This window comes from Podarcis gaigeae (assembly GCF_964106915.1).
Source record: "Podarcis gaigeae genome assembly, chromosome: 1".
NCBI lineage: Eukaryota > Metazoa > Chordata > Lepidosauria > Squamata > Lacertidae > Podarcis > Podarcis gaigeae.
Window position 1 is genome coordinate 93,561,342 of NC_139678.1, and position 15,134 is coordinate 93,576,475.

The following is a 15,134-nucleotide window of genomic DNA, read 5'->3' on the forward strand; positions in this document are numbered from 1 at the left end:
ACATCCACTCATTAGCACCACATCCACTCATTCTTAATTAATCAATGAATTAAAGTTCAGTAGCCATAAAACAGATGTTTGTTTTGTGGTCCAGATAGTGATTAGGGAATATGCTAATACTGAAGATATTGGTCTTAAAATTTATATTTCCTTTCATCATAAAATGTGACAGTTTTCTCAGAATGTTTAAGTTGAATTCAAATTTAAAAGCCTATTAATTCATATTTACTACATGTGGGTCCTTCCAGACATTGTTTGCTCAGAAATGGTACAAGAACACAGCCCAAAGAAGGAAAATGTTCTGCATTAGCTGGTGCCTATTAGGAGTGGTAATGCAGAAACAGCACTGGATTTAGGCTAGTGTGAGCGGTTCCCCCCCACAGGCCCTGAGCCGAGGGGGTGCAAAATCGAGAAGACCCATTTGGGGATGCCAAATTTTGGTCTTGCACAGAACGCCATATTATAAAAAATTAGCAAAGCCTGCCCCTGGGCTGAAAGGAGCCAACACACTCTAGTTTTGTCTTTTCCCCCGTTGAGTGCCATGAAGGCAACACTGAGGAAGAAGAGGGAGCTATTAGCCCGTGCCAGAACCTGGACTGGTTATAAGAAAGAAGACAGGTAGGTGGGGAGGGGGTCGGGCAGAAGCTGTGGGAGCTGGTCCATTAGGGCAAATGGGGCACTGCCCCACCAAGCTCAACCTGCTCCACAGCAGCTGCCAGCCTTTTTTCTTCCAATCAATCAGTCCAGGGGGTGACACTGGCAGTCAGCTTCCTTAGTCTCAGTGTTATCCTTGTTGAGCTCACCAGGGAGGAGGATAGGTTGGCTTCTGCCTGACCTTGGCTCTGGCTCCCCCTACCGTTGGCCTCCCTGCCTTCTGCCCAACGAGCACCAGCCACCACTGAGGTTGGTGGGGCCGGGCTCGTTTGCCCCAATGGCTGACCCAGCAGGAAGAGAGCTACTTCTCCCTTCCAACGCCAGCCGGCTGGGCTCCCTGACCCCGATCTTCTCTGACTGGTCTTTAGGGGCTGACCTCCTTCCACCGCGGGCTGGATCCCGGCAGACAAGGCGGCGCATGCAGGCCGGGGTGTGTCAAGCGTCCTTCCCAGCCTCCGGGATACTTAAAGCGGACGAGCGCCGAACTTGACGCCGCCGGGCGCGAAGGGACCCAGAGACGACGTGGGGAGCCCAGACACCATGTCTGCGCTCAGAGTCTGCATTATCGGTTCCGGGAACTGGTGAGTACGACTCGGACGGAGCCGAGGGGGAATCGCAGGGGGGCAGAGGACGAAGAGCCCCCTACCCACCCACCCACGAGCTGGGTGCATGTGCGCCCTTGCAACAAAAGCCGAGGGTGGCCGACAGGCTATCCAGAGAGGGGGCGAGGGAGCGCGGAGAGAGACAGCCATCCCGCTCCGGACCTTTCCTCTCTCGCTCTGCATTCATAGCCCGGTCCATATCTGTCTTAACTTGGACACCTGCGCAAAAATGCCAGGTCCCCCCGCCTCCGCTTTACCTTAGAAAATTTAATCGCCTTTGGATTGCCCCGATCCTTCCCTACGAGAGTCCAGAGGAAACCAGCAGACGAGGTTGCTTAGGCTGCAATCCCATCCCATTTACCAGGGAGTAAGCCCCACTGAATCCAATAGGGCTTCCTGCTGAGCAGACATGCTGGTGCTGAGGGCGCATCTGTTCTATGCGGCTGCATATGCTCCCCTGAAATGTCAGTACCTTCTAAAAACCGGAATGAGGAGCCTCTGGCGCTCCCATGGTTGTTGGACGGTCCATCAGTCCCAGGCTGCAGGACCGATGTTCAGGGGTGCTGGGAACTGTAGTTCCGCAGCAGCGGGAGGCTACTGGTTGGCCACCTCTGCTATAAATTAAGGGACAAGCGCAGAGCAGCTCCGTAATCCAAGCAGAAACGCTGTAGACCGACATACAGTCTGTCCTCTGTAGACAGTCGGACAGACTAGAAATCCCTGACCGACACAGACCTGTACCAGTTTACTCGGGAAAAATGCCCCACAGGTTTCCCCACAGCCTTCCAGAGCTTTGCGAGAGGGAATCGTTTGTTGTTTTGCAGCGTTCCACCTCCAGTCTGAACCATGCTTCATGTGTTTCTATAGCACCTGCAGATCAGACTAGAACATTGGCCTCAAAGGGAATATATCCAGAGACACGCTGAGTTCCCCTGGGAGAAAAAGTGCTAGGGGAAACGGGCATGAAAGTGTCGTATATTCTATACCCCCCCCCCTTTGAAATCAGTTTGGGATTAATTTCCCAAATTTGTTTTAGATGTGGTATCATTCCTGTGCTTTCATAATATCAGCCCTACATTGAAAGCCAGCATGGGTACTATTTCATAATGTGTACTTGCAGAGCAAGATGGTGGTTGTGCATCAGAAAGGGGAGGTTTTTGTTTATTCTTCTCAAGCGTTTTCTTTCCATAGTGGCTTCCTGTAGGTCTAAGTGAAAGTCATTAGGACCAACCAGCACAGTTAATAGGATCAAAATTAAAAATTTACTAACACTGACCAAGAAGGACACTTTGGATTTTTAAAATTTATTTCCTAGACCAGCAGAGAAACCTGCATTTTTTTGTAGTCATGTCCTCGCAGCTTGGAATACTTTGATACCATCTATAAAATTGAATGTTAGTTTATTTGCAGGAGTTACTGGTCTCTGAAGAGAGAGAAATGTTGCACACACCTTGACCGACAGGCCGAGACTTAATTATAGCCATACCTATTTCTCCCTGTCTTCCCCACCCTTGTCCTTTTCATGTACGTTCTCAGATTACTATGCTCAGATTTGCATAAAGATTTATGCTTACCTTTCCATTCTTTCAAAGAACAGGGCATTCAGAGACAGGTCTTTGTTATCTTAACATCCAGTTTGGGCACTCACCTAGAAATCCACACCAATGAAAGGGGCTTTGTTCTTATTCCACAATAACAACACTAAATGAATAAATAGAACCTGCAACTACACAAATTTCATTATGGCTGTACACCTCAGCGACCTTTTCTGGTGAGCTATAGAACTCCTTGACCTTAGAGATGCATACTCCATAATGTAAACCCTGGGCAAGTTTCAGAATTTATGTTAAGCAGGGTGGAGGTTGAGCTTGAAAATAACAGGGAGGATTTGTGTATTTTATTCTTATCTTTTCTCTCTTTGTGGCATACTCGAATTATGTCTCAGTTGGTAGTTTGGTGCAAATTCACCATGGTTTGTATGAAGAAAGAAAAGACTGATCATGTGAGATGGGACACAACAGCCAAGGGCAGCACAAGATTCCTGACCAAATAGTTAGGCAGAGATCATACCTCTTTCAGGAGCGAAAAGGGAGTGGGTGGAGCAAAGGGAGGAAAGCAGTGACAGATCACACAGAGTGTAGCATGGATGAACTGTACCAACTCCCCATTCAAGGTACAAGCTGTTGGATACTTCCACAGGAAAAGTTGACACCTTAAATCTGCACCTTAAGTGCACCAACGAAGGCAAGCCCTGCAGAAAGGTAGGCAGGTTCCTTAAGCCTCAACCCACAATGCACCAGAAATATACCATGACAGATAAAATATGGATGTTCTGCTCCTTGTGCTTTGCCTGCTACTTGCGATTTTCCTACTCTCAGTTGCATAGCTACCGTTCCTTTGTTGGATTGGAAGCTCTAGCTGCATGGAGATTGGCAGTAGCAGATCCTACACTGAAGCACTGGAGATATGGAAAATGGTGGCTGTTACAACTGCTTTGTTGCTGGTCTAAGGGTATACTGGGTAGCTGGAGCTGTGCTGTGCTCATGGAACTCCACCCCTCTGGTGCCCAGAGCATCTCCACTAGTCCCTTGGTAAGCTTTGAAAGGCTGAAGGCAGCACTGGGGTGGGGGCACCAGAGGGTCATTGTTAGGTTTGATGGAGCCCTGGGCAAGGTGACCCCTGGCAAGCTCCCTCAAACATGGCACCAATCCTGGAAAAGGCCTCTTATTTGCACCCAAACACAAAATGAGCCACAATGAAAGCTGTCCCCGGACACAACAGCATAGCATGGGTAGCTTCAAATACCAACTTTTTGGTGATATCCTGGCTACATAGGAACTACCTTCAGAAAAGATGTCTGTCTCCCCTACAAGAAATAAGAATTGTGCCTTTCATGTACACATGCAGAATGGTTGTGTCTAACAGAGGTTAGACATTTGGTCTTGCAACCCACCTCACATCCCACCAGCACCCCAAAATGCAGATGCAGCTCTCATGTGATAGGCTGCAAGTCAGAGTCCTTCAGAGGTGGGGAAAAATTTTGAGCTTTTTTGTTTGTGAGTTGAGTCAGAGACACTAACCTCCAAGCTTATCTGTAAGATTTGCAGTCAGGGTTGCATTCCTTTAAGCTACCAAAATAGATGTGAAAGTTCAATGGTCAGCAATACTGTACTTTCAAAAACATCTAAACAACCCCTTGCATACTAAACATCGGCTTCTCAGTTGTTGTTTTTGGAGATTTCATAGTCAGACCTTGAAATCTTTATTTTCCATAATGGTTTCTGATTTGCTGCTGGTTTGGTTTTATTGTTATTATTAGCTGTTTATTTATTAGCTGTTAAATTGACAAACAAAATCAACATTTTGGAAATGTGGCCATCAAACTGATGTCAGGCATGACATATGCGAACCTGATTCTCGGACAGCTCAATACCACACCTTCCTGTTCCAGATTAGTTGGCCTGAACTCTGGAACAACCAATGTTCTTGTTCGATACCCACAATCACAAATGAATCCCCCACCTTATGCAAATGTTTACTTTTATTTCATCAGTGTGACTAACTAACCCATGTGCAAAAGTTTTGCTTGAAGAGTCTTAAGGAGCAGTTTGTCTGCTCATTTCTGGTGACCTGTGGGTTAGGAGCTCTACTAGATTGTTGTATATAACTTGTGAACCTGAATTCAACAGTCCAGATTTAATAGGTATTACAAGCTATCTTGTGGAGTCATTAGGAGAATATAAATATATTAATAAAGAAACGTACAAGCTATCAAAAGCTTTTTGCCTTCTAATGAAGGCAGTTGCTAGGACATGCCTCAGTGAGGCAGAGAGATCCAATGCTGATATAGCAGCCTTCTCTTAGCTGAGATGACCTTTGGCTTAGATATGCTTGACACAGACATATGCAAAAAGGTATTGCCAGCATTTTAAAGATTTATTTAAGTTCTAACTTCAGAGAGGTGAGTTTTATGTGTGAAGTCTGTGGTAGCTCAACACACTCAGACCACCTGAAAACCCAACTTTATTTGTACAATTAATTTGAAAAGCTTTTCAACTGGTCTCTCGGCTGTAGCTGTATGTTGCTTACATTTCTGTGGAGCAGCTAGAGATACAATCAGTGGCGTAGCGTGGGTTGTCAGCACCCGGGGCTAGGCAAGTAATTTGCGCCCCCTAACCCGTGGATTTGCGCCCCCTAACCCTAACCTAACCCCCAGATGTTGCGCCCGGTGCGGCCGGCCCCCCTGCACCCCCCACGCTACGCCACTGGATACAATTTTGCTGACAGAATTTTTGGACTCCCAGGTTCTGTTTTACTTTCACTTGTTCGGTCACAACACAAGGTGCTCAGATATAGCTCTCCTGAGGAAGTTGTGTTTGCTTGAATGTCCTTGAATACCATTAATCTGGCTTAGAAAAACACAGTGTAACTTCACTGGATCTGCAATGGTGACACTCTGACGTTGCCCCAAGGAAGCCATTGAGGGAACAGCAGTGGCGGCAAGTCTCACAGGGGGTGCTCCAGCGGTGGGAGCTTCCCAGGCTGGCACGCCATGGCAGGCGGCATTTGCATCCCTGGCGGGGAGATTTTCGCGATTGGCACGATCGTCGTCATGAAAATCGGCCCACCGATTGCGTAATACCGCCCGCTGGGGATGTGAGTGCGGCCCACTGAGCGGAGCAAACACCACACGCCAGGGGGTGCCAGGTTGATCACAGGGCGTATTTGCACGATCAGCGGGCGAATTTTCACGACAGTGATCGTGCCAGTCGTGAAAATCCACCCACTGGGAGTGCGAGCGCTGCCACTCCAATCCGCCCGGGGGAGTTTGTCACCCCCCTAGGCATGACACCTGAGGCAAACCGCACTCCCCCGCACCCCCCTTGCAATGCCTCTGGGGGACAGAAGTCCTGGTCTCCTTTCTATTTGCATGGAACAAGGAGAAAAGCATTAGGAATTATTGTTATAGAGATTAGGCAAGATGGTGTGATAATTCAAGTAAGGTTCATGTACTCTTTTGTGTACAGAAGTATGTTCCCCAACATTTCTCCCCATTTTTATTTTCATTATTTGTTAAGTTTAATATTGCCCTTCATCTGTAGCTCTCATGGTGGTTCACAACAATTTGCAATATAAAAAACACAAAATACAGACTAAAAATAAGAACAAAAACAAGCCAGAAATCCCACATCACATTTAAAAGGGCATTGGATATCAATCAGCCTGAGGCCTGGTTGAAGAGGAACACTTTCCACAAACGGGGAACTGTTGCAGAAAAGGCCCGTTCTCATGTTGCCACCCTCCGGACCTTTCATGGACTCACATGAGGAAAGGGCCTCAGATTATGATCTCAGGGTTGAGATAGGCTCAAATGGAGAGAGGTGGTCCTTGGGGGTATTGTGGTCCTAAGCCATAAGGTTTTATTGGTCAAAACCTGGGCCTGGAAATTGATTGGTAGCCAGTTGGGCCAGGATCAATATAATGCTCAGACCTTCTTGCCCTGAATTCTGCACTAGGTGGAGAAGCAGTTCTAGACTAACTGTGCACACAACTCTTTAAAGGGGAAACCATGCTTCCTCCTCAGTTAAAATCTTTAAGGTCTAAATATGATATACCATATTTTTTGCACCATAACACTCACTTTTTTCCTCCTAGAAAGTAAAGGGAAATGTCTGTGCGTGTTATGGAGGAAATGCCTACGGGTGGCATGCCTACGGATTTTCCTCCTCTAAAAATTACGTGCGTGTTATGGTCGGGTGCGTGTTATAGAGCGAAAAATACGGGTAGGTATCTAAACTGCCAATTTTCTTTGCTAAAAAAACCCCACATGGAATTTTGATGTGGGGTATTGGTCTTCGCATCCGTCTGTCTCGAAAGACAATGGAGGGCACCTCCAGGGATGAAGTCAAACTGCTATGTTAGCACCACCAAAGTGACCATCCAAAGTGCACAAGCAGTGCATATGTACAGTACATATGTTGTATACATTGGCAGCCATTTGTGAAATTTACTATAGGAGGTAAAGCTTTATAAAGTTTGCTAAATCCAAATTACTATGCGAATTTTGCTTGTGTCCAAATTCTTAAGATATAGTGCTTGTGCAACCATACGCTTCTGGTGAGTGGGGATGCAATTAACCCTGCCTTTAATGATTTGCCTTCTTTTCCTCCCCCTCCCCCGCTTTTCTTTTTTTAAAGGGGAAGTGCCATTGCCAAAATCATAGGCAAAAATACCCAGAAATCCCTCAAATTTCACCCTACTGTAAATATGTGGGTATTTGAAGAGCAAATCGATGGGCGAAAACTCACAGAAATAATTAACCAAGACCATGAGAATGTGAAGTATCTCCCAGGGCATAAGTTACCTCCTAACGTGGTAAGTTCAATGTAACTCCTTAACTGTAGTTTCAGGTTTTAAAGGTAGTGTAGTTGGGCCATAATGGAATGCAATTCAATGTAACAAAGGCTGCTTCCACGCTGGGAATTTAGCGTACAATAGCTGCATTTTGGGTTGCTCACTTTTTATGAGGCTCGTGCTTAACGTTGTGAGCTAAACACCCTACTCCCATGCTTCTCCTTTTTGGCTTTCTTCCACCCCCACCCCATTCCTCAAGCTTAGAAAAATCTGCCCTTTAAAAAAACATAGCAGAACAGCTGTGCAGCTTTCCCAGGAGCAGACTGAGAAGGGAATGGTACTCAAAATCTATCAGAAGGATAATGCAATTGATTAAAGAGCAGCATAGGTACACACAGACATTGATATGAGTTGTGCGTTATCTAAACTAGAGAAGAAATCCTGGCACAGCTGACAGAACAATGCAAGAACCTTGTGAGTTTTGCAATTGGTTAGGCTTAGATACATTATTTGTCTTCAAACCTACTCAGTATTCCAGAATACTCTGAGGACCTGCAGACCATTGGGTCCCAAATTGTAGAATGTGCACAACAAAGGCAGGGCACGAGGTTGATCCCCCCCCCAAGTGGCTGCCAAGCTTGAGGCTCTAATCCTATACACACTTACTTGAAAGCAAGCCTCACACCACTGGACTTACTTCTGAGCAAACATTGATAGAATTAGGTTGCTAAGAGAACTGAGCTAAGACACTTCAAGAAGTTTTTCAGATGCAAAGCTTAAATCTATGTTTACTTATATATAATATAAATGTAAAAGAGTGGTTTCTCTCTCTCCAAATATTCATTTGCAGTTGAACATTGTGTTTTCATGTGAGTTAGTAGATTAATGTTATTTTGTACGGACCTCAATTCAGGACAGCTGGCCATATTAAGACTGCTGCAGGAAATACTTGTGTTGCATATATGGATGTGCCTTCCTGCTTGCACAACTCCAGGAAATACACATTGCATGCTCAAAATGTGTATATATGTGAATGTCATCTCGATCCACTCTTGCCGCTATGGGAAATGCTGCTGGATAGCTGCCTTTGTTTGTTTTTCAATAATAGAATGTTTAAATTTTCTTCTTCTTTTTTGTCTCAGGTTGCTGTAGCAGACCCAGCAGAAACAGTAAATGGTGCAGACATTATAATATTTGTTATACCTCATCAGTTCATTCCTAAAATCTGTCAGCAGCTAACTGGCCATGTAAAACAAGGAGCCATTGGAATTTCGCTAATCAAGGTAGTTTGTGAACCTTTACCAAGGGGTAGGACTGGTTAGGGAGAAAATGGAACAGTGAAATTTCCAGGGTCTTGACTGCATATAGGGTGCAGCAGGGGCACCAACCTGAATAAAATATTGTGGGGGCCCAGGTAAGCCCCACCCCACATAATCAATAACATGTGTCACGAACATGGCTCACCTGAGCGCAGGGGAAGAGTAAGACTCAGAAATTGAGCTAAGTGAGAGACTGACTGCAGATGAGAGCTAGCTGACAGAGCCAAGAAGGGGTAGCTCAACCACCCTTCCAGAAGATGACACTGTTAGCTCTCAAGAAGCGGGAGAGTTAGGAGGCAGCTGAAGTGTTGCTAGGCAATCAGCAGATAAGCAGAGGACTGAGAGTGTGTCAAGTGGAAGTGGGGAGGGGGAAGACCAGCCTCTCAGTCCCCGTTATAGGAGACTGGATAAGGTCAGAGGACAATGGAAGGGAAAGAGGGGAAGGGCGGGAATTTGGCATCCTTCTTGCTGTGAAAGGGGCAGAGGTTCAGACTGACCAACTATCGTCAATGTGAGCAGGTGAGAAGCCGTGCTCTAGATGTATAGGTTTTTTTTGTAAATAAGCGTAACATAAAATCGCTGGAGTCTCATTACTTCTTATCGGGGCATGCTTACCTGCCTGAGATCATTACAACATGACACAGTACACACACTATTTGAATGGGAATGCCCATCAATTTTTTTTTGGGGGGGGGAGCCCCCTCAAATATTTTATTGGGAAGGCTGAAGCCCCCATTGTCCCTAGGAGTTGGCTCCTATGGGGTGAAGACAAAATTGTTTCTAACATTGTGTTTTAATTGTTATAACCTGCCTTGGGTGATAAATAATAGTAACTCTAGAGCACACTTCCTCTCTGCCTGCAGTTGGAATGAACCATGCCTCTGGGTTGGTTTCAAGAGCTATGGACACCCCGAGATGCAGAACAGAAGGCAAAAGTGCCATATTTGGAAAGGACTAGTCATTTTCCCACAATATATTATTTTATTCTCTAAAGCTTATGTTATTATATAAAAAGTTGGTTATGTAACACACATCAAACAATCTTAAGAGAAATGTACTGTGTGGGTCATAACCAAGATATATATCAACCCAACAACGTGCTGTCTGTTCCCATTATCCTTTGTTGTAAACAACTCCTGCACGGGCTCAATTTCATAGAGTACAACAGGATCAGATCTATGTTTCATCTACTGAAGTGCAAGGAAGGCTAGTCTTACTTTTGTTCACTGCCTTCCTGTTAAACAGGGCATAGACGAAGGCCCTAAAGGACTGAAACTCATATCGGACATCATTCGAGAGAAGCTGGGCATAGAAGTCAGTGTACTCATGGGAGCCAACATCGCAAATGAGGTGGCCGATGAAAAGTTCTGTGAAACCACCATTGGTAATTCTGTGTTCAAGACTAATGACTAAACGAGGGATCAGTTCAGTCCACTTACTCAGAATATAGATCCAGAATGTTTCCCCTGCTCCACTTTGTGGTGATCTAGAAGATATATCTGTGGATCTATAGCTGCTGTGATGAGACTTCCCCCCACCCCACCCCACCCCAAAAAACCCCTTGCCAACTTTTTTGTTTGTTGTTGCAGTGTTCTGCACAACCCTGTAAGAATGAAAGGTAGCAGCTGGTCAAAGGTCACCCAATGAGATTCATGGATGAGTGGGAATTTGAATTTGCGTCTCCCTAGTCCAACACTCTTATCCTCTACATCTCACTGACACTCACAGCTGACCTAGGTGGTTTTTATTATTATTGCCCATCCTTTTGCAAATGGGAATGTTTGTAGCATTTGAATACAGGCATTCTTGTGTTTTCGATAACACAGCACTGAAAGCATATTTACAAATCATTATTGAGCATCTCTCCCTATAGAAAGCTTACTGGGTTTGGGTATGGTGAGTCTAATGGTGAGTCACAAGCATAGCTGAGATTAGAAGAGATGCTTCCATTTAAGTTAAAGTCATATGATGTGCTGTTACTTGGCCATCACCTCAGTCCTGATTTACCGTGCTTCTTTTCATAGGTTGCAAAAATCCTGAAAGTGGGAAGATCTATAAAGAGTTGTTGCAAACCCCAAATTTCAGAATTACTGTGGTAGATGACTGTGACACCGTGGAGCTCTGTGGAGCCTTAAAAGTGAGTCATTCCAAATCAAATATTGTGAGGCCAATTAAAGTTTTTTGCAAGCTGTGTGACCAGCTAAGCTTTCAAAAAAATTTTCACAGATTTTCTCATTCATTTGTTCACTAGCTTTACAAATCTGTAAAATGGGAGAACTGCACTTACATCCCACTTGCTATACTAATTAAAAATGGCCTTGATATAGGTTGGACAATAGCTGGTTGTTAAATCGCTGCCACCAATTAGGAAGCAAATATATGTGACTTGTCACCTCAGAAAAAATGTAATCCTTTGGACATACTATTCTCAAGTGAATTTTCTTGGCTTTGATGTAGGCAGTGGGGAAATATGTCCAATGACCTGTTTTTTAAAGCGAGATCTGTTAGTTTTATGTTGGGCACTTTTTAGATGACTTTCTAGGCAACGTCTGCACTGGAGTTTGTAGGACATATGATAAAGTACTTTTTAGAGATTTGTTGAAGGTGGGACAACATACACATACTTTTGTCCACTATGAGAAGTTGTGAAATACTTCTTTTCAGATTTCTGATAGAGGAAGAAAAACCAGCGTCCACACAACACCATAGGCATTACTCTATAATACATCCAAAGTTTTCTTCTAGGTCAGACTATTTGTAGATCAGCTCTGTGCTGTCTACTGCTGTCATTAGTAGAGGCCCTTTAATATCATTCTCTACCTGATGCTTTTAGAGATGCAAGGGAATTTGGGATCTTCCGCCTAAAAACCATGTGCTACAGAGCTATGATTCCTCCCTCATATCACTATCTCACTTAAAAACATTCAGTACAAGGATACATCTCATTAGCTGCTTTGATCCTATGGAAATGTCTCACCAGCTGCTTTGATCCTGTGGAGATAAATAAGAAGTGTGGCTTGTCACTACCAAGACATATTTTAGCAGCATATTCTTCAACTGCAGCAGCACTTCTTATAGTGACCAGACTTGCAGACACCACTTGCTGAATATATCTGAATAGACCACTGAACTGCATGCAGTTTTGCTCTTGGGGGCATTTAGGAGCAACTGAATAGAGAAATGCAGCTGTTGGAATGCATTTGTGAATGGCACCTTTTGCTAAGCATTCATGCTTTCTGAAGTCATTAAACGCGATGCCTTTGTCTCATGTGATTTTTTTTCTTCACTCTCCTTTTCTCCCTCTGTTCCAACTGGATTTAGAATATCGTTGCAGTAGGGGCTGGTTTTTGTGATGGGTTGGGCCAAGGTGACAATACCAAGGCAGCTGTGATTCGTCTGGGCCTAATGGAAATGATTGCCTTTGCTAAACTCTTTTGCAAAGGCCCCGTAGTAATAAATACATTTCTGGAAAGTTGTGGTGTTGCTGATCTGATTACCACATGCTACGGGGGACGCAACAGGAAGGTGGCTGAAGCTTTTGCACGTAGTGGAAAAGTAAGTATTTCCCCCCAAGATTAATTGTTGTAATGGGTACACTTTTGTCTTATCAGCCCTTTCCCAATAGTATTCTGCATTTACTTATGAGGACAGGGGGCATATATAACTACTATATTACAGTATGCATTTGTTTGTGGATAAGACCAGTGGTAGTGACCAAGGCCCCTTGCTAATAACTGACTTTGTGTGATGTTAAACTTTCTAAAATGGGCATAATGTGGAGAAAGTAGATAGAAAGCTCTTCTCTTTCCTCCTTTCATAATATAACCAGGCACCATCCAGTAAAAAAGAATGGTGGGAGATTCAGAACAAAGAAAGGGACATAGTTATTCACACCATGTAACTGTGGTATCCATTCCCAGAAAATGATTTGATGGTCTTCAACTTAGATGGCTTTAGAAGATTAGACAAATCAGTGGTGGGTATCTGCCACTACTCAACATTATAGCTGTTTCGGCTTTCTAGTGTCACACAGAGTTTAGCTGGAAATAATACCAAATGAGAGATGCTTGTCCTAATTTTAAAACACATACGTTTTTAGTATGTATAAGTAAATCTTGGGTATTGCTTAGATTGGAAATAATAATTTTGTGCAGACTCTATTCTTTGCAAAAGAGAACAAAGGGAGTTCCAGCTTCAGCACTTTCACATTTATTACTTAGTTTTAAATGGAGTTTAGTGATGCAGTTTCCTTTAAACCAAATACAAATGATCTAACACTCTTTAAAAATAATTTCCAGACAATTGAACAGCTAGAAAAAGAAATGCTGAATGGGCAAAAGCTACAAGGGCCTCAAACATCTGCTGAAGTCTACAAAATCCTGAAGCAGAAGAAAATGGTTGACAAGTATGTAGCTTGACTTTCTAGTAAATATCCTGTCTGAGAAGTCAGAGTATTCTCTGCACTTTGCTGGCTCCTTTGGCCATGGAAAAACTCTTGGGTGTCTCTGTTGTGAGCCATCACTAGGGTTGGGGAATTAGTTTGTATTTAAAGGTGAATTTACATAATTCACGCTTTCTGAGAAGGTATGGGAACCAAAGCACACTTCTCTGAATTTTGCATGTAGTTCTATGGCCAAGCAATGTTTACAAAATGCATATAGTAGGATAAAGTGCACATCTAAGTGAAAATAACATACAAAATGCATTAAATTATGGAAAACTGATTTGTAAATAACGTGTATAATGAGAAATCGGCTTTAAAATGCCGGTGAATTTTCATGAGGCTTCTTATTTAAAAAATTGCAAATTGACGTGGAAATGTTGAGAACTGGACTTGAGACACAGAGAAACAGAAGTTGATATTCTCCCATTCATACTTGCTACAGTGCTTTAAAATATTTTGATAGTATTCTGTCCTGTATCTAATCATAAAGTTTACATCATGCATCAGCCATGTACGGAAAAGCCAGCTAAAAATGACCTTGCTGGTAAAAACTTAAATTGGTTGTATTTTGCATGAAAATTTACTTTAGCAATTGCATTTCTCCCAGGTTTCCATTATTTGTGAACGTCTACCTGATCTGCTATGAAGGGAAGTCTATCAAAGAGTTCATCACTTGTTTGCAAAGTCATCCGGAACACATGTAAGATAGTGTTGTGACTTGCCTCTCTGCATGAGGATTCTGTCAGTTTGACCATGCTGAATAAAAGCAAGCAAAACAATATCATCTGTACTACGTGTTCATTGTCACAGGCTATACAGAAAAACAGCGTAACTATTTCCACAGAAAGTGAAGTCCGCTAGATACTACATCTCAGTATAAACTTCAGAAGCCAGGGAAGTGGAGGATATTACATAGGGCTCGTAAATTGAAAATGAGGGTGTAATCTCAAAGTCACTCATGAGAATTCAGACATGGAACAGAAGTGTGTGTTCTTGTTCAGGTGCGCTTGTTGAGCCTTTTGTTAAAGACCTCCAGTGAAAGAGTGAAGAACCTTCTGAGGCAGTGTCTTTAATTTCTGAAGCTTTCTTTCCCCTGAGTGACACATGTTTCAACTTGGATCTACTGAAGCCAAAAAAAGCCTGGCTCGGTAGTGGAAATCAACTTGTGAAATTGAATGGGGTAGAACTTGGCAGGGAGGTCACTGTCAAGTCAAAACGCTCTAGGTATCGTATGATGTTTTGCCAGTCTCCGCCTCCCTTCAATGTCTCCACATCTTGTCCCATGCTTTCCTGCCCACTGCCTGCCTTGTTCTTTGTTGGCCTCCTTGGGATTCCTGTCTTTCCCCCGATTCCAGCAGGGCTGGGGGAGATCTGCCCCACTAGTTCCACTTCCTCTGCCCTGTTCTTCAAATCCTACTTCACCTCTGCCCACCACTGCTGACTCTCAGCTCTTCTTTCAGCTGCATACCTATTGGTAGCTTCCCCACAAAGCTATGCCATCAGTGACAAACTGCTTTCCCTCACAGTCCTGAGGGAAAATTTGTAAGCTCGTGGAGGAAAATGCAGTTATATGGAGCTTAAACACACATGGAAGCTAGGTCAAATTCCCCTGAGACATTTAATATATTTTGTTTACAATTTCATTTATGAATGAAATAATTCCGATGAGGTATCCCAAAGTGATATCAAAACAAAGTAGAACAGTACTGAAAAGTTTAAAATAATGGCATGCTTATCACATAATTCAGTTTTTTCGGAGCA

At 43.7% G+C, this 15,134-nt stretch overlaps 1 protein-coding gene across 4 annotated transcripts in view; it reads left to right on the forward strand.

The window, feature by feature from the left end:
• Nucleotides 1-14,150, forward strand: part of LOC310848585 (glycerol-3-phosphate dehydrogenase 1-like protein) — a 29,855-nt gene extending 15,705 nt beyond the window's left edge. For 2 of the 4 annotated variants that reach the window (XM_083747846.1, XM_083747845.1), the window contains 8 exons: nt 1,023-3,847; nt 7,454-7,631; nt 8,753-8,893; nt 10,175-10,313; nt 10,954-11,066; nt 12,251-12,484; nt 13,228-13,334; nt 13,981-14,150. In XM_083747846.1, the coding sequence (XP_083603972.1) occupies nt 3,723-3,847; nt 7,454-7,631; nt 8,753-8,893; nt 10,175-10,313; nt 10,954-11,066; nt 12,251-12,484; nt 13,228-13,334; nt 13,981-14,077 (1,134 nt within the window). In that variant the 5' untranslated portion in view covers nt 1,023-3,722 and the 3' untranslated portion in view covers nt 14,078-14,150. The remainder of the gene's footprint in view (nt 1-1,022; nt 3,848-7,453; nt 7,632-8,752; nt 8,894-10,174; nt 10,314-10,953; nt 11,067-12,250; nt 12,485-13,227; nt 13,335-13,980) is intronic. The other 2 variants (XM_083747847.1, XM_083747848.1) reach the window with 2 other exon arrangements.
• The last annotated feature ends 984 nt before the right edge of the window (nt 14,151-15,134 follow it).